General features: G+C 27.9%; 1 protein-coding gene across 2 annotated transcripts in view; it reads left to right on the forward strand.

Moving 5' to 3' along the window:
- The window catches only part of LOC136080882 (uncharacterized), a 127875-nt gene that overhangs the window by 11832 nt on the left and 94853 nt on the right, over positions 1–21190 (forward strand). For both annotated transcript variants that reach the window (XM_065798256.1, XM_065798255.1), the window contains one exon: positions 9418–9689. In XM_065798256.1, coding sequence (XP_065654328.1) covers positions 9418–9689 — 272 coding nt within the window. The remainder of the gene's footprint in view (positions 1–9417; positions 9690–21190) is intronic.

Here is a 21190-nt window from a genome sequence, read left to right on the forward strand (position 1 = left end):
TATATATATATATATATATATATATATATATATATATATATATATATATATATATATATTAGTGTTAAACATATTACTTTTTTCTTTAACTTAGTTATTAACATTTTATTTTTACTTTTATTTATTTTCGTTTTATATTATATTTGTTTTCGTTTATGATATATTTATAATATTAGATAAAATTTTAATACAATTTACTATTTAATTTATAGTTACTTTTATATTCTTACTTTCCGTTAGTGACGCAATATTACTTATTATTCTATTGTTTTGTGATTATAACTATTATTTTGTATTAGTTTGTTCATTAATACTGCTTAATTTACGGCAAATAAAAATAGTTTTACTTCTACTATAATTGATGCTTACTATTATAATAATATTGAGTCGTTATTATTTTTCCTTGTTATTTTCATTATTACTTTGTTTTCTTCTTCTTTTAAGCTTTCTTTTGAAAATCGCAAGTTTTCTTTTTTTTATCTTTCTCATTAGTTTTACAATGACCTCTTTATTTCGGGCAGTATGGATTGCATGTACAAAAAAGTCAGTATAAGTTGCCGTGCAACATAATTTGATGTATGTTTGTTTTGAATTTAAAATGTAGCTGGCTTTGATCATGATCAAGGTCATGGGTAAAATTTAACACTGAACATAAATTTAATCTGAACATATATTTATCATTAATTAGTTTTCGAATTAGAATTACATTATATTGGAATTACAGGTTAAAAAAAGAATCTCTTTCCACAAATCCAATTATTATTCAAAATTATAATTTAAGCACGCACCAACCGAATCTTCTTGTGGTGGAGTTTTGCTATATTTATTAAAAAAACTGAATTATAAAAGAAGAAAATAAGAGATGGTTTGATCATATACTCGCCAAACTATTTAGAATCTACTTTTGTTAAAATAATTTTTGCCAAGAATTAAATGTAATTGGTGATTGCATACCAACGAGAGTTACTGATCATTCTGCTACAGTCATTGACAATATCTTTTCAAATGTAACCACTAATAAAATTATTTCACAAAATCTAACAACTTCTATTTCTGATTGCCTTCCTCAGTTTCTTGTTTGTTCTAATTTCAACAAATTATTTATACTATGCAATCATAATTTATACCGCAGAAACTTCAAAAAATTATAATAAAGAATCAATTAAATCTAAATTATTAAAATTTGATTAGAATGACATTACGAATACAAAACTCTAGTTTTAAAGCATTTAGTTCTTACACAACATTGTTGTTAGAATGTTATGTGCCACTCATAAAAATTAGTATTAAGAGCTACAAGTTTCAATTCAAGCTATCGATAACTAAAGGAATAATAAAATCTATTCAAATTCGAAATCTTATCAAAGGTAAATTTTAAGAATAAAAGATTCAACAAATATAATTAAACTAAAAAACGTTGTAAACATAAAACGCTGTATATCTTTAAACGTTGTAAACATTAATATAATATAAAAAGTTAATCTGAGTAAAAAAATACAATTAAAAAAATTAAAAATGTAAAAAATCTTCGTGAAACCTGGAAAGTCATAAAAGTCTAATAAATGTCAAAAATGTCAAGGATGTACCTCCAAACTGCTTACAAGTTAACGAAACATTCATAATTGAACCAACTTGAATCAAAGAATTCAACAACTTTTTTTGCAAATATAGCTTCTAAACTTAATTCTAAAATTCACTCATCTTACATTAGCTATAAAAATCCAAATCTTTATAGTTAACTGATATCTCAAACAAACCATTCAGAAATCTCATCACTTTTATTTAAATTAAAGTCTAGAAAATCAACTGTTCCTAACAGCATCCCAACAAGCAACCTTATTGATTTTATTGATGAGTTTTCTCGTATTCTTTTTAAGCTATTTAATATCTCCTCCTTAAATACTGTTCCCGAGATTTTGAAATTGACAAGTATATAAAAATTGCTCAAAACACTTATATACTAACGGAAGACCAATTTCTATTCTATTTAACAATAGCAAGCTCTTTAAAAAACTAATGTATTCTAGATTACACTCATTTTTGAGTTCTTTTAACTCCTTAAATGATTTTCATTGTAAATTTCGATCAAAACACTCTACTTGTCTCGCTTTAATAAGTATAACCAAAAAAACAAAAAAAAGACATTGGATACTGATAATTTTGTTGGTTCTGTTTTTATCAACTTACAAAAAGCGTTCAATACTGTTAATTTTTTTTGTTTTGTTTTCCTTTTTATTACATTTTAAACAACATGTCGTTATAAAACATAAATTTTACAAGATTACAAGATTACAAGATAAGAATAATAGGTAAATGACAATAAAAAAAGTTTACAAAATTAGATCGATAAAACTAAAAGAATGCGGGGACTCGTAGAAGACCTAACGGTCTTCTACGAGTCCCCGCATAAATGTCGATAACCGCATAAACGTGATAATTTCTGGTAATATTTGAAAACGATAAACAAGATATTTACAAACTTTTTCTTCACAAAACAATTCGTTAGATTATTAAAAATTGATGTATATATACTATATATCCAAAAAAAAAAGAATTGCACATTTTTTTTATTCAAAAAGCTTCTTACCTTATATAAAATTCCTATGCTTTTTGAAGTTTTATTTCATTAATTTTTAATTTGAATTTTCCAAGTAAGGTTATCATCAGTATAAACACCTAAAAGTTTTGTAACATTTACTCTGTTTCTTTCGACATTATCAATGAAAATAGATGGCATTTTGTTAGAAATTAATTTTTTTTTAGAAAGTTGATGAAAGAAAATCCAATTACTTTTTTTAAATGGTAAGCGATAATTTGCTTGATTTAAATCAATAAGAAATCTTTTTTAATTCTAGATTCATAAGTTAAAACAGCGTCGGGATGTTATTATGTGGTAAAATAGGTTTGTATCATCGGCAAACATTATTTTTATCGCATTATAATATCCCTACAGACTGCTTTCGATTTAACTGATGGTTATATATAACAATGTCTGGATTCTTTGTGAAGATCGTTAGTATATATGAAAAAAAGAAGAGGTTTGAGAATAGATCCTTGTGGAACACCACGGGTAATCTTTAGCAAACTCATTGGTGAAGGAGCGCCATTAGATACAAATTATTTGCGATTATTTAAATAACTTTTTTTCATTAAAGATAAAAAAATCTTATAAAGAACATCTTTAATAACTACGTTTGAATTTTTAATTATTTTGCTATTTATATCATCAAAACACTCGCTTTGTTTGGTTTTAGCATACTAAAAGCAGTTTGTAATTCCTCAAGTGATATTTTAAAAGAAATAAGATTATTTGTTGGTAAGGACGAGATATCATTTTTTTTTTTTATGTTTAGAATTTTTTTTGCTAAATTAGGTCCAACTGAGATGAAAAATTTGTTTAGTTCAGTTGCTACTTTTATAAGAATCATATATGATTTCATCATTAATTTTAATGTCACTTTTTAATGCGAATGATTTAGATTTAGTGTTAATCATACATAACGTACTGTTAAACCATTTTATTTTCTAAACTTGAACGTTACGGAATACGAGAAGTTGTTTGTAAATGGTTCTAATCTTATCTTTTAAATCGGAAGCAGTTTGTTAGCATTAATGGTTACAAATCAAATAACAGTCACACACTTTTTGTGGTGTTCCCCAGGGTTTCTGTTCTTGTTCCGTTATTATTTTAAATTCATATTAATGATCTAAATAACTCTGTCCACACCTCATCAGTCCATTTGTTTGCTGATGATAATAATATCTTGCATACTAATTCTCAACCCTGTCTTATCATTCCTTGTGTAAGGATATAAACTCAGATCTAAAGGGTTTAGCTCATTGGCTAAATGCAAACTTGATTTCCATGAATTCGGAAAAAACTGAATTAATATTTTTTTCATATCCAAGACAAAAACTTTTATACAACAATCATTTAACTAAAATTAAAAATAATAATAAACGTTTACATTCAACACACGTTTTTAAAAACATGGTATTTTTATAGATTTGAACTACATGAGAAATTTTCATATAGATGCACTATGTAAAAAAATTAGTAAAGCTAATGGCATGCTTTCAATAATCCGCCATTATGTTGATAAAACTTCCCTTAAGAATTTGTATTTTTCAATTTTTCAGTCTCCTCTTAACTACTGTTTTCAGCTTTGGAGACAAATTGGCAACTTTTATAATAATAAACAATTATCAGCTCAGCGCAAATCAATCCGAATGATAAACTTTTAACTCCATAAAACAGAAACTTCAAACATTTTCAAAAAACTTAAATTTTCTATCTTGTCAGCACTAGTTACATTTTCTAACTTTCTTTTTGTTTTTAACTACCTTAATAAAAATTAACATTCCTCTATTACGATACTATTCACTAAAACTCAATTTCTACATTCACATCTAACTAGAAACACCAAAATGGAAAGTTAAATGTGCCTCCCTATAATACTTTGAGGTATGGTAAGTATTCAGTTACACATCAGTGTATTAGTGAATGAAATCGTCTTGGGTGCATTATGAATGAGTTTGAAAAATTAAAACTTAAAAACAATTTGTTTTCATTTCTTTACTTAAAACAAAATAAATTTGCAAAATTCTAATAAAAAGTTTATTTTAAAATTTTTATCATTATTAATTTCTTTTAGTTTTCTAATTTTTCTTTTTGTTCTTTCTATTTTTGTAAAATTTTGATTGTTTTTGTCATTATTACTTATTTGTTTCATTACTGCTATTTTTATTATTATTATTGTTATAAGAATTGTAACAAATACTTTTTTTTTGCTGTTAATTTTGCTCCATTAATGAATAAAGTTATTATTGTTATTGTTATTCTTTTTTAAATTAATATTATTATTATATTGTTTGGTGTCACTCCTTTGATCAGGTTCCTACTTGAGTGAATCCTTCCTTATCGATCATTTATATATATTTATTTTTAATAATGATATTTTGGTTTTATTATTTATAACAGTATAAATATTCTTATTATTAATATTATTGTTATTATCATTGTTATTATTGTTATTATTATTATTTATATTATTATTATTATTATTATTATTATCATTATTATTATTAGTAATTAGTAATGTCAAAAAGTTAATTTGAATGGTTTTTAGAACTTATTTAAATTGATTTTGAAGATGAACAAAAGGAGTTTTGAATTGCAGTTTTTGAATTTATTGAAAAAACCCATATAATGCTCCTGTTCCATTAACATACACACTGATAGACAACAGAATGCCTAACATAGTTCTAATTTATATCAGACAGTAGGTTTTGCCAGTACTTCTACTTCTATTACCAGTCTACTTTCTGTGAAAAAATTTGTAATGGAAGATATTTTATTTAAAGAATCAAAAACAATAAAAAGTATATTTGCTTAAAAGATAGGAATGTTAGGTCTTTTGATGGTATTTGATGTAACTGATTTAAATGACTGGAAGTTTATTATTTTATTTGATTGACGTTATGACAATAGCAACTTGTTAATGCTATTGTTTCCTATATGACCCCAAACTTGACAACAATAACTAAGATGAGACGAGAATAATGTATAATAATGTATAGTAAATATTTCTATGTGTAACTTTATTTTTAACATAATGACGAGTTAATGAAAGCATACAGTTTCCTCATTTCTTCGTAGCTCATAAATGTGAAAAATCCATTAAAGTTTGCAGTTAACCTATGCACCAAGGTATTTAATGACTCTCGCAAGATATAACTGTTTAATATTAGTTTTGTATTTCCTTTTAATATTTTTGTAGAAATAAATTTTTCTAGGGCTGAAAAAAAATTTGTTCAGTTTTTCGGTTTTAAGAACATATTGTGTTAACTAGTAAACTAGAACATTTCTGATCTCTGATCTAAACTAGAACATTTCTGATCTGATGTTAACATTTTTTAACAAAAGAATTATACGATTAGTTGATCCAAGAGGTTTGAATCATCATCAAATAGATGAACTGACGAGAAGTAAATAGAGTTGGTTAGGTTGTTAACGTAAATTATAAACAAAAGAAGAGTTAAAACAGTACGTTAAGGAACATCACACATAACTATTTTTTTACTAGAATTAAAACTATTAGTACATAAAAATTGTTTAGTATATATTCCTACGTGAAACTTTATTACCATTATAAAGAGTTAATGAAAGCAGTTCGCTCGTTTCTTGCGTTGCTCATAAATGTGAAAGTTCCATGAAAGATTGCAGCTAACCTATGCACCAAGGTATTTAATAACTCTCACAAGATTTACCGTTTATTATTAATTTTGATATTTCTTTTAATATTTTTGTAGAAACAGTTTTTTCTCGGGGATAAAGAAAAACTTGTTCAGTTTTTTTGGTTTTAAGGACATATAAGGTTAACATTTAACTAGAAAACTAGAACATTTCTGATCTCTAATAATTTTTTAAAGAAAAGAAAGTTATACGATTAATTGATCCAAGAGGCTTGAATCATCAGAGGCTTGAATCATCAAACAGATGAACTGACGAGAAGTATATAGAGTTGGTTAGGTTGTTAACGTAAATTAAAAATAAAAGATGAATTAAAACAGAAACTTAAAGAACTTCAAACCAAACTGATTTTTACTAAAGTTAAAACCATTAGTACTTTCAAATTGATTTTGATCTGAAAGATAAAATCAAAACCAGTTATTTACAACACAACAATTTTAATAGTGTTCTAGCTTTAAATTATAATGGTAAACGAATTCAAAAGAGATAGTAGAAGAATATGTTTGGATATATAAGATACTTGTTGACGTAAAAAGAATGTACATATGATTTGAGTTCATAAGCAAAGTTTGTAAAAAAAAGTGTTTAATTTTCAGAGAAAAGATTTAGAATAATTAAATAAGTTTTGTTTTCTTGTAATCAGTAAGGAGATAATTTATTAGATTATTAATACCTTTCAAAAGTTACAAATATATATTTTACACACACAAGAGCATTTATACTTACATATATTTTACAGCCAAGGCCCAATTATACTTACGATTGTATATCTTACAATTTCAGAGGAAACTTAAAAGGTGGGTAATATCCAAAAAACAGTTGCACTAAATATTTAATTTTTAAAAAACTCAAACTTTGTGTGATTATCTATAAAATAAATGTATGTTCATGTATACGCTATGATAAAAGTGTTGAGAAAAACTCAAGTATAGGGTAAATTTAAATAAACTAAATAAAGAAATGCTATGAGAAAAGTGTAAATTAAATTTAAATTAACTATACATGCATCATGCATAATTTCCAAATTGAATTTTTTTTAAACCATGTTTAAGTTATGATTGGAATACAAACGCTTTGATAGTCTTGGTTGTTAAAAGGAAATATTTTTATTTTTTAATGGGCATATATTTGATGGGTAAACCAGCCAGACTTAGGTAGAATATAGTTTCTTTTTTAGTAATACATTGTCATAGCTAACACCGGTTAATACAATGTGTCAAAACTTGGTAGATAAAATGTTTCTAATCTTTAAAATCGCCAATTAAATTTCGTAAAATTTTTTATTGTTTAATGTTTAAAATGCCAATTGCTCACCAATTATTATAAGGAGTTTAAAAAAATTAAGAGATCTTTTTAATTTGGATAATAGCGTTTCAAAGTTGCAGTTTCATGTTTAAGGGCTAAAGCTATTGCGAAATTTTGTGTAGTATTTCCACGCGTTTTATACTTCATATAAAAGTTTGAAAGCCTCCCTTAGATTGTTGTTATAACTTTTGCTTAAATCGTTTCAAACAATATATTCTCATAGAAAATCAACATCAGTAATTGCATAAATGCAACTATTCCTTTGTACAAGATACTTTATTTATTAGCACAAACGTAAGGTAAAGTTGAAAACCTCAACACGGACCAAAAATATTTATGGGAAATCACAAGCGCGGATTGTGAATGATTGTCGGTGTCTCATTGTGGTTCAGCACAAAACTGCTATTTAGCTTATCCTGAAAACAAACTTCTTGCAATGATTACGGAATAGCAAAAACATTGTGCTGCTTTTGTTAATACAATTTGTCTACTATTATTACACAATCACTAGAAATTTTTCTTTTCTACCTGGAAGTCTAAAAAATTCTTAAGAAATCAACATCTTTTTGCTTTGATTTAACACAACAGTGTTAAATCAAAGCAACAGTGTTTATGATAAAAAAAAGTGTTGATGATAACAATAGTATTAATAATAGGAACTTTCTAAGTAACTACTACTATAAACGCAAAAAAGTTCTAAAAGTAAAGCAAACCGATTGTCTTTGCAAAAATTTTAGTCTTCTTTGTGGCTCTCTCAAATCCAGGTGGTTGTACTGGTTCCTTCTAGTCATCTAAACTTGAAGGAGTTCGCTTTAATGTTTTTTAATGATCATCTTTGGAATTGGTACAGATAATATTTTTTGCAAAGATTATTTAGATTGGTCAAAAAAAGTAAATTTTATTAGCCAATTTATGATATGTTAATTGCATCTAGCGGTATATTTTTCTTGCAATTTAATTAAAACAAAATATTTTCTTAAAATCCAATATCAACAATTAAAAAAACTTATTCGAATTTAGTTCAAGTTTTGGTCTGTTAAAAATTAAATGCTTCTTGTTGTTTGTGTTTGCATAAATATCCTTGTGTTGCTTTAATTTGCAGGTGCACAATTTAATGCATCAAACTAATTGACAATTTTTACTATAATTTCTATAAAGGTTAGTAAATTCAACAAGAAAATGAAATTTTGAATTAAACCTTAAAGTAAATTTTTGCACCGAAAACTTTACCAACCGCCCCTTTAATTTCCCTTTAATAATTTAAGCCGGGAATATAGAAAGCTGAAACTTTATGCATCTTGTAAAGATGGCCACAATAAATGCAGGAAAGACTGACTATTGGGGAAATTAGGAGGTTTGGGGAGTGGAAGGGGGAAAATAGAAACGACGAAGAAGAAAAAACAAACCAATCAGTGTACCGTAGGATAAAAATCCAGCTGGAATAACTAGAATAAAAATGTATCTCTAAGCAGTTATGTTTTACGTTTGATGTTATTAAAAAACATTTTAAATGTCTTTTTAACAAAATGACTTTTTTTAAAAAGTTTGATATCAGTAAATTAGCACTGTTGTGGTTTGCATGGGTTTCCACAATGCCAATTCATTTTTAAGTATGACATTATAAATGAGTTGAGTTACTTTTTTTAACTTTATCTTTTCATATCATTGTCATATTTTTGAAACTCGTCAGGCATGTATTTTTTTTAGGTGTTTTTTAATGTAATACTATTACTAGGAGTATTACTATTCACGGAATTCTTTGATAAGGTTTGTTTATAATAGAATTTTACTCATACCATATCATAAGATTATAAAATTTTAAGATTATTAAATTATAAATATAAATCCTATATTTTAAGGAGATCCTTTTTCGTTAAACCAATCAAATTACGAGTGCGGCAGCTACGGATCCTTTACTATACTTACTATGTATTATGTTGTATTTGAAACTGATACTTACCTGTTTAAAGTTATAAATATGAATTTGGATATGAATCTCTCAACCTCAGTTTTAATGATGAAACCAGATTTATTATTAATAAACTATGATGGAGCGACTGTTGGGTTAACGTATAATGCATATCAAAAAGCTGCGTCGAACTTTTTTCAAAATGTAACAAGAACTTTCAAGGTCTGTGTTTTTCTTTTTTTTTTCCCATTATTATTTTTTCTTGTACTGTATTGTATACATTAAGGTATAATAAAAAAAAGGTTTCGTTCTTTAAATAAAATAGCAATAAAAAGTTGCCTTTTGCTTAAAAGTTATTAAATTACCAAAAAAAAATTAAAATATTATAGTCTTTAGGTTCACCAAGGGAAGGAAAGGGGGTCAAAAAGTCATTAAAATTGTTTTTGTTGTTGTTGTAATTTTTAGAATATTTTTCTGATTAAGTATTTGCAATGTTAAATTTAAGAAAAAAAAAGTTAAAAATGAGCTTTTGACATTCTTTAAACCCGGAAACAAATTTTTACGTTATTAAGATAAATTATTTTTGGACTTAATTCGAGTTTTAGGATACTGATATTACGTATTCTGAAAGAGTATTATAAACGAATTTGGATATTAATATCAAAAAAGATGGTTTTAAAACAAATAAAAATTTACCACCGCCATTATAGGAAACTGATTCAGCCATTCAAAATTCAAAATAATGGTAACAGGTATAAGGAGAAGTACAAAGAAAAACATCACTGCTTCAGAAACAAAAGCAAATTACAATTTTTTGACGTTGCAGCGTGCAATTGGGCTTTTTAAGATTGCAACTGGTGTAAGAACCCTGCTGCGGAATAAGAATTTCGAACTGATCAGAGAATAAGTTGTCTAATGTTTATTGACATAAACATTAGAAAATTCATAGAAAACAAAGTGGCGATAAAAACATATGACCTTTTCAAAAGAAGAAAGCTGATAAGGTTAGAAAATTCAAAACATGTAATGCAAGCCCTTTAATATTTAATGATGAGAGTTCTGAAACTGAAATTGAGAGCAAAGTAGACAAAGTTTTTGGAAGTTAAACAGATGATAATAAATTCTCACGTAGCACTGATTTAAATGTTTTTAAATCCTCAGCACTACAATCACCAGAACTACGAAGAAGCATGTTAGCATTATTAAGGGCATGCGACAGACATTGGCTCACAATCGTTTTACGAATGATGAATTGAGCTGCTTGTTATGACCGCGTCGACTGTACACCTCACGCCCAATTAGTAGGTGATGTGGGACCAATAAATGAACTTTGTAAAATATGTCGTTTCGTTCACAAGATATTTCTATACGCTTTAGAATCATTTATAAACAAAATGAAAAGTAGAGACCCAAAGACAGAACCTTTAGGAACTCCACTTTTAACGTTTTTCCACTCAGAACCGAGTTTTCCTAGGACAACACGTTGCTAACGATCTTTTAGCCGCATTTTAATCCAAATTAGCAGTTTGTTGTGGATGTTATATGCTTACATATACTTTATCAAATGTCTTGGTTGATTTCAATAGAACAGTAAAGTTGTTGTTGGAATGAATTTAATGACTGCTTCGTTGTAGTTTTTAACTAGAATCTGGTAATTTTCATGCGCAGAGCTTCAATTAAATGTTTTTATCCAATCTATAGATGCTATGTAGGTTGATAAGGAGTTATAGTCAGCTTTACTCCAGATAAGTTCTTTTTTCATCGGAGTAGTTGTTGTGTTGTGCCCAGTTAAAACAGAGAGTTCGTGTATCATGCATAGTATTTGACCTCCTGGTGTATCGCCGAGATAATCTGCTCTAGCGATATCTATGGAGCGGTCTGGTTTGTCTGAGATTGTTAGGTCAAGCGTGCTACTTAAAGAAACATTCCTATGCTGGTGATATGTTGGAAATGTAACCAGCTGATTAAGATAGCACTCATTGAGACATTCTTTAAATTTTAGATTGGTTGGGTGCTTGTGGGCTACATAGACAATGGTTGCTACAAAACTTCCTTCTTCAATGGATTTGTAAAACGTTTCTTGAAAATTGAAATCTCCATAACGAAGCATTGACTAGCAGCCTAGTTTATAAAGAACAGTTGTTGCTACTAATATGGGAGCTAAAACACAAACAAATTCGTAATCATGGAAGTTGTAAGGACAATAAATACAACCGATGAGGATGATATTCAATGTTATCGATCAGAAGAAGGTGTGACGTGAAATAATTAATTATCAATATAAAATAACACCAACATGAGACAAGCTAAATGAGATGCGATGCCTCTTCTTTGATGCACGCAAGGATAAAACTATAGTGGATATTAAAAAGTACCTAAATGGAAAATATCACCTTCAAGTAATTACAATAGAACACATATTGTTAACAAAGAGCCTGAATCTTTGTGCATCGGTCATATATTGCCGACTATTGGGACAACAGTCAAAATTAAACAAACAATTATAAATTACTTCTGCGCAAATAAAATTTTCATAGGTAAACTAATAACAAATGGATGCAAAGACACAAATTCCAACACTAGACAATTTAGTGGTGTTATCCAATTGGTAAAAAAAGAAGTAGGAAGATCGTTACAGCGGCTAGTATATCAGCATTGTAGCAACTTGCCACTGCGCCGTTTATTTCAAAACCTTGTATATAAGTCAACCGATTCTCGTTGATTTTTTGGACCGACAGGTACAGCACCATCAACATGTTAATAAGTGACTGTTATTCGTTTTGAAAAATGACACGTTGATTTACGTAAGGTAAAGTTGAAAACCTCAACACGGACCAAAAATATTTATGGGAAATCACAAGCGCGGATTGTGAATGATTGTCGGTGTCTCATTGTGGTATAGCATAAAACAGCTATTTAGCTTATCCTGAAAACAAACTTTTTGCAATAACTACGGATTAGTAATTATAGCAAAAAAAACACGTTTGTGATTTAGCAGAAGTTTAAAAAGTAAGGTCATTGCCATTTACCGGAATTAGACAACTTTTTGTTCTTGAACTAAACTGCTACAGTTTTGATTATATCAATTGGCAAACACCAAAATCACGCAACCTCCATTAACATATGCCTTTTCTGACGCAGTTATTGGAAAAATGGTAATTACCCGTAATCCAGTGATTATCATATATCAAAGAACTTAGTGTCACATTCAAGCTGAACGTTGCGTTAAAGTTGTTTCTGAAGAATTGACAGCAGTGTGCAGTCAGACACTGCTGCCAATGCTTCAAAGACAGATTTAATTGATCAATATTAGAAAGCTCACAAATAATGCTAGAATTGAATGCGAATATAATGAAAAGAACATTTAATAAAAATTGGCGGAAAAAAATAAAGAACACCGTTTTGCATAACTTAATGTAAATACATAGTTTTAACGTTTCAAACATTGTCCTGACTTTGTTGAGTAAATTATGTTTTTTTTTAACTTGTTTAAAGTTTTTAATTTTATTTATTTTATGTTATAAATTAGGTAAAATGTCGTTTACATCTATGCAGCAAAATTATCATTGTAATACGTTGTAACATTTAAGTATAAATATGAACCAACTTTGATAACTGATTGTCTTTTTTTAATTTTGGTATTTCTAAATAACAGGGGATGCTATAATCTTTAATATTTGTTATATAATTTTGAAAAAAAAATTTTCAAATTTACAGTAGCGTAAGGTTTAACAGGCAAAAAAAAAAAAAAGTTTTATTTATCAGCACATACTTCACTAAAGCCAATATATACCATCAAAAGGTTTTCAAGTTTACAGTGATGTTTTGAGCAAATAATTATTATCTAATCAGCATTTTTAAATTGGTATAAAATTAACAATTTAAGTTAAATAAAATTTGTGGACAAAGCTTTTTTTTTTTTAAATAGGACAACTTTTTTAACAATATTTGATAACAAATTTATATAAAAACAAAACCACTTTACTACTTCGTATGATATCCTTTACAATAAACATTGGCTTGACATCTATGAGGCATAGAGACAATTAAATAAATGCAAACGGAAAGGGATTTGAGTTCCATATTTATTTAATTGTGTTAAATAATTCAGCATGATTTGTCGACTTGATTCCTTATATTTAACGATCAACATGTTTTAATAGATGTTCAATTGGATTTAAGTCACACGATTAGGATGGCCACTTCAAAACATTAACTTTATTATTTTTGAAAAAATACTAAAACAAAATGGCTGTATGTTTTGGATTGCTATCCTGTTTATGTACCAATCCTCAAGGCATTTTATCCCTTGCATTAGGCAATATAATAGTCTTACATATATCTTTGTACTTTTCTTGATTTATATTCTTAATAATTCTATGGAACAGACCAGCTTCATCTCGGCTAAAACATCCCCAAACCATTAAAATACCTTTTGCGTATTTTAAGGTAAGCAGTTTGTGTTTAGGATAGTCTCTTGTACCTACTAGACGTCTTGTACCTACTGAATGTCGAACATACCTGATTCCACTGATCTGAACAGTATAAACTTACTTTCGTCACTAAAAAGAATTTTTGACCATTATTGACTGCTCCACTATAGATACTCTGATGCAAATTCTTTTCGGGCATTACGGGTTTTTAAGGAAACTAATGGTTTTTTAGCTGGACGTCTTACAAATAAATTAGCGTAACATAAATGACGTTTTATAGCAGAAATACTATAATTCATTTCATAGAAACGTCTCATTTATACGTTGATATCGGCAGTAGTCAAACGAGGATTTTCTATGCTTTATATCACCAGCTTTTTATCCTGATAATGCGTTGGTTTGCGTGGCTTTCTTGATTGATTTTCATTCTTTTTAGATCTAGTAAGCTCATATCTCTTCATAATTCGTCTTACATCAGACTTACCGACTCCATAAATGGAAAAAGTGTAAGCATAAAATGCTTACATTTTTTCCAAATTTAGAATAGTAGTGGCTTTAGATACTGCATTAAAAATAGGAGAAATAATTGGTCATAAATGCATTTGCGTTTCAGTTAGACAAGTTGGTTGCACTTTCATAAAGTTTTTTTTCTCTGCGCACTTATTTAGAGCAAGTAGAACTTTGCTTTTTTTTAAACTTATTTTAATAAGTAAGAAGTGCTGTTTAAGGGCGTTTCAGATTTTTCAGTTTTTTCAGAACTTTCTTGAGAAATCTGGTACTTTTTGCTGCGACTCGCAGCAAAAAGTACCATATTTCTCAAGAAAACCAATGATGAGTGAAAAAATCGAACTATTTTATGAGTTTTCTAATTTATGTTATAAGCATTGACTGGTTGTGGAAAGGTGATTTCACACAAGTTGGAGTTTATAGCACAAACCCACGAAGATTAAATATACTGACAAGTAGAAACAAGAAAGTTATTTCTGTTGTTGGCCTTGATGAAAAGTGATCAAAAGTAATGCTAGGTTTGGAGATAAACTGTCGTTTTAGACTCTGTTGGAAACTATTATACAAATCATCAACCATCCTAGGTAGCGCATAGACGTTTGCCCAACCTCGTTTCAACGGTAAATTGATTAAAGTTTCTTAAAGGTAATTAAAATTCAAATCAACATATGCTTATATCAGTTCAGATATTGCAATGAAAATGATGTTATGAAATAATAATAAAGTATAATGATTTTGACCTAGAAAATATATCTTTCAAAATAAAATAAAAGTATTAGAGCATAAAATGTAGTCTTGAGACAAAATATGGTACTCTCAAGTCTCTAATACGAAAGAGGGGGGAAATAATTGGGTGAGGTGTGATAACTTTAGTCCTTTTCTAATAAAGAGAGAGGTCTTTATAATAGGAGGGGGAGGTGCAAGGGTAGGGAGGGATTTTTTTATGCTACAATTTATGTATTTTTTATAAAAACTTATAAACAGTTAATAAATCCAAAGTAAAACTTTTTACAAATCAAGCAATTAATTAAAATCAACTTTTAATTCTAGCGTGGCTTGTGGTTAAATGTGGAAAAAACTCTTCTAACAGCTATTTTATCATAATTTTAATAGGATTTAATATGCTAATAAAAGTTTTATATTTTAGTGAAAAATAAACCTAAGTTCATTTGCAACAAGTCGAGATTTACAAGGTCAACGATTTTTAAAACTTCTTCAAACTGAGTTTTTGTTTTTATTAGTGACTGAAATAATTATTTTCTGTTTTTCTAAAGGAAAGGCCAATTTTTAGTGATATATTTTATATATATATATATATATATATATATATATATTTATATATATATATATATATGTATATTTATATATATATATATATATATATATATATATATATATATATATATATATATATATATATATATATATATATATATGTATATTAGGGGCACGGAAATTTTTACAATTTTTTTTTAAATCTATTTTCCCTATAACTATCGATGGACAAATAATATAAAAAAAATTTTAAAAGTAATTTTAACCAAACAGATTTAAAAACAAACTCGTTTTTTCTGAAATGATAAAATTTTTTAAAGATCAATTGTTGCGACAGATTGAAAAGTCTTGTTTTTGAAAAATCTTTATCAACAAAAGTATTGGTTAAATAAAACAAAATAATAAATTTACATAGAGCTAAAATTATCTTACCAATAGTGCTATGGCTAGAGGGTCAGAGCTCCCTCCATCCTCCCCTGTCTTATTAGAAACTTGAGCGGAGATTTTTACAATTTTTTTTTAAATTTGACAAACATTCTATTAGCAGGTGTAGCTAAAGGTGTACTAAAAGGTGTAACTAAGGTGTACTAAAAAAATACTTATATTTAGAAAAGGCCCCCTAAATTTTTAAAAAGGCCCTCAAATTTGCAGGCCCTGCTACTTGTCTAGGGTGGCTAGCCTCCATGCTTACAAACTACGGATAAAATCTATGTAACTTGGAGCAAATATATTTTTGTTGAGTTCTAAATTTATTTACAAGTCTTTGAAAATTGCGTCATGGGAGTAAATATAGTTCAAACACTAAACTATTTTATTATTACAACACACATATGCAGATCGAAATTTATTCATGCCTCAGAAACTTGGTCTCTATGGTGATGGCGCCTCTTTGAATAATAACTTCAATTTTTCAAGAAAACTTTCACGTACTTCATTTTTGTATGCAATGTCTAATGGACATTCATTGCAAATATCATAATGTCTTTCCAAACACTCAAGGTAAAAACCAATTAATGGCAATGTTCACTTTTATATCGTCAACATTTCTTCTGCAAGCTAATTCTGTTGCTAATTTTTTCAAACACATAACCAAAGATTTAGACTTGCTTGAAATGCAATTGCTAAAATAATGTTGTTTATCTGTGCTCTTACCATCAAAATGTAAGCACCAAATTTCTTCAGTAGAGTTGATATAAGGCTGAATCAAGCTTAACTAATGCACTAGTATTGTAAATGTTATTTAGATTGTGGATTTGCAAATCGTTGTCTCGTCAACTGCACTGAGCTTATATTTACTGAACTTATATGATACCCTTCATTTTCAATTATCTTGGCTACCATTTTACCGGTGATCTTTGCACGTTTCAATGGGATTGTGTAACCATCACTTCTAGTATTCTTTTCTGAACTTTCACTACTAGAGTTGCCTGACAAATTATCAAAAAATTGACTATATTATGTTTTAAATTTGTTTCTTTTAGGTGGCAGGTTTGGCGGATATGTTGTAATAGGCTCTGTCACAACACTGCACCGACCTTTGCACCCACAGAAAAGATTTTGATGTTCATAAAAAAGTTTGTCTTCCAGATTTTTAAATTTAGCATTTTTAAGCAACAAGTCAAATAAATTATCCCAGCTATTTAAAAACTTATCTTCTTCTTAGTAATGCATGGTATCGTCATTTTATTCCATAAATAATAAACTTCATTTGCGAGTTTTTTAAATAATATCACTTGATCTAGGAATATTACCCAATTCTAAAAGGAAATGATATCATGCCAATATCAGCTTTATCTTGCATAAATTCAAATTTCCATATATACAAATTCTTGGCTTTGAAATATTGGAAGGGTAATCAATATGTCCAATTAAGTTATTCTCTGATATCTCAATTTCATTTACTTACTTACATCTAAAATAGAGTTTATAATTAAACAAATATAACATATAATAGTTAAACAATATGAGTTCTTTAAGCAAATTTACAAATTTTTTACGATATTTTATAACGGATTTGCGCTGAAGGTTTTTTGCATTTTTTTATTTTTAATTTTTTTGTAAGCTTTAAGTATTTATTTCAGCCTACTGCTGCAGTAAATACTTTAAACTTAGACTGTCACTTGATAAAAATACTCCCACCCCTAATATATATATGTATTTATATATATATATATATATATATATATATATATATATATATATATATATATATATATATATATATATATATATATATATATATATATACATATATATATATATATATATATATATATATCTATATATATATATATATATATATATATAAATTATGTTGTGTATTTTACAAATAGAGTGCTTAATGTTCTTAAAGAACAGAACAACAATAAATGAGTAAAAAACACTTATCTAACTATTTCCTTCAACTTTAAGTTTCACCATTATTGGATCATCAGGAAGAGAACTCTTTCTGATGATCCTGCAATAAGGAAACTTTAAGTTGAAGAAAAAAGTTAGATAAGTGTTTTTTACTTACTTATATTTATATATATACATATACATATAATTAAAAATTAGTGTGAATTAAAATTTTATAAGTTTCAATCGGAAAAATCGCCTTTTAAGAAAAGAAGACGTATAGACTGGATTAATGCTACTAGTTGTAAGAATTGAGACATTTGGGAAATTGAAAAAATTAGCAAAGAACGAGTATGCAGTGCATATTTTGCCTCAGGTATGCCCTTTGATGAATAAGGTCAGCTAACAAAATTATATACATAGTAATGCGTTTTATAAGATTCTTTAAATTAGTAATTTATAATATTTGGTATATTTATTAGTTTAATTAAATAATGTCAATTGTAAAAAGAACATATTACATTTTAGGGAAAGTTTTGATGACCCATGTGACATTGACTCGAGTCCATCTGTATTTAAATTCATTGGAGCTGCTCTTATTTTTAGTTTGATTAAAAAAGGAAAAGGGAAAAAAAGGAAAGGAAAAAATAGCTACAAAACCTTCTGTAAAAACCAATTCTTCAAAAACTCAATAGTGCCATCTAGTCAATCAAATGATATAGAGCTCACTAGCTATAACGATAGTATAAAATAAATCCACTAAATGTCGAGTCAGCTATTTCTAAATATTGTCTGCATGATACTCATAAAGCAAACGGGGAAACTCTTAAGTTTTAGTAAATGCAACACTGAAATGAATTGATCGAGAAATCTAATGAAATTATTGAGCTTAAAAAAGATAACTCCAGACTAGACCATGAAAATTATATTTCATACTAGAACCTAATAGATAAACAAATGATTTTTTTTTCAAACTTTTCTTGAATTACATTTATGTGGCTCATTGAAAGAGTTAAAAATTATATTACAAAAGTTCACTCAAGATTATTGTTAAAGGACCATCTCTTAATTGTACTCATAAAAGTAAAATTAGGTCTATTACAAAAGATGCTTTTCGATTTAGACTAAGCCCAACAGTAGTTTCAAAAATCTTTGAACAGTAATACCAGAACAGTAATACCGATTCTTTTTGCTAGAGTTGTCAATCTTATTGTTTGGCCAGACCGTGAGATGAAAAGGAGTAATCTTCCTATATGTTTTAAGAAAAAGTTCAAAGACTGTGTCTGTATTATTAGTTATACCGAAGTATTTATTAAAGGACTAAAAAGTTTAACTTAACAATCACAAACTTGGTCTAAATGTAAAGATAACAATACTATTAAATATCTCATTGGTGTTACACCATCTGGGGCAGTTAGTTTTTTATCTCCTAGTTGGGTGGTCGTGTTTCAGACAAACAGATAATGTTTGAGTCAAACCTTTGTCAGAAGCTTAGTCCCGGCGACTGTGTTCTTGCTGACAGAGGTATCATTATTAACGATGAACTAAATGCTTTTGGGGTAACTTTAAAAGTTCAGCATTTGCGAAAGGCAGACAACAGTTATCTGGATAGTAAGTGAATACATCTAGATAGATATCTAATAATCGCATACACGTGGAAAGAGTGATTGGTCAAAAAAAATAATTTCGCGTTATTCATATTCACTCAAGTGAATTTATTAGATGATATTATGATTGTTTTTTGTGCTCTTGTTAATCTCAATATGAGTGCAGTTACTTTATTAATGTAAATGTAAAATCTATTTGTATAAATATCAAAAAAAAATTTGCATCGTAGTGTGTATACATATCAAAAATGTTTTTGAAATATGTAAAAAACTTATCAATCATTTTGAGAATAAGACCTATATCTTTTATAATTGTTAAAATAAAACTTTGTTCACCTTTAACTGCAATGGAGAATACAATAAAATTAATCTCACAACAGAGACATACATGTAGCTGCAACTAAGTTTGGTAGAAATACTTGTGATCCTTTTTTAGATTGAGACTTTTAATGATTGGAACATGCTTATCTTCTTTCCATCCTTCAAAACCATAATAATATTTATAAGGACATTTGATCTCTAAAACTTTAGTTTGATGACAGCAGTATCTAATCAATGCATCAGGAGTAGCTCTGATGAAGGGGTATTGTCCTCTTACATAAAAACCAGTATCTAATAATTTGAAATTTATATGGCTATTTTTTACTTTTTCAATATAATATTTTGGTGCAACATGTTCCATTTCTTTTCCATATTGTGGGTACTTATTAACAGGATTTTTTTCATAATGCATACGCTATTTGACCAATGATTTACTTGACATTTAATTTGTATTAAAACGGTATACTTCGTTTGCATTCGAAGCTGTTATACGCACTGCACGGTGGATTATCCAAACAGGATTCAATGATTGTGTTTTTATTTGGTTGCATAAGTTATTATTATGTCTTTGATTATTATCATTTTTTTAATCGTTGTGTATACTTTTGAAAAGATTTATCAACTTATGTTCAGGTAAATTTTTACTTATTGGATCATATATTGATTTGAGAGTTTCAGGAAGTGTTGTCTCTTCAATTTCAGACGAAGTTTCAGTAGCACTTGAGTCGTAATCAATAGGCATTACTTTTGTAAGATCAATACTTGTAACAATTGCAGGTTTTAGATTAATTTTATAAAGTTTTTCTATCTCTTAAGCTGTTAAACGGTGCTCACCACCTATTGGATTATTGTTGGAAAAGTATTTTTTAAAGGTAGCTTTGCAACCAAATTTTTTGTAAAGGATTTTTTCGAGGTTGTCGAAAATTTATGAGCTGCAATAACATGCTGAACAAATTTTTTGCATTTCTTCTAAGCACTCGAGATACTTGTAGGAGATGTTTTGAGTAACTTCAAACGTGAAGCTGCTTCTAATGTAAATAATAATGCTGCTACATGGCTACAAGCTGATCTTAGTCCAGCCATACATGAACAATTAGCAGTTAGTACCCAACCAAGTTCTTTCTCAAGACAAATCCATATATGATAAATATTTTTGCTGTTTTGTCTTTGACTTGGCAAGACCTACTACAAAAAGATTATTTCATATAAAAGCTATTATCTTTTTTCTTCTTTGGTAAAATTT

The sequence above is a fragment of the Hydra vulgaris genome, chromosome 05 (genome assembly GCF_038396675.1).
Source record: "Hydra vulgaris chromosome 05, alternate assembly HydraT2T_AEP".
NCBI classification, from domain to species: Eukaryota; Metazoa; Cnidaria; class Hydrozoa; order Anthoathecata; family Hydridae; genus Hydra; species Hydra vulgaris.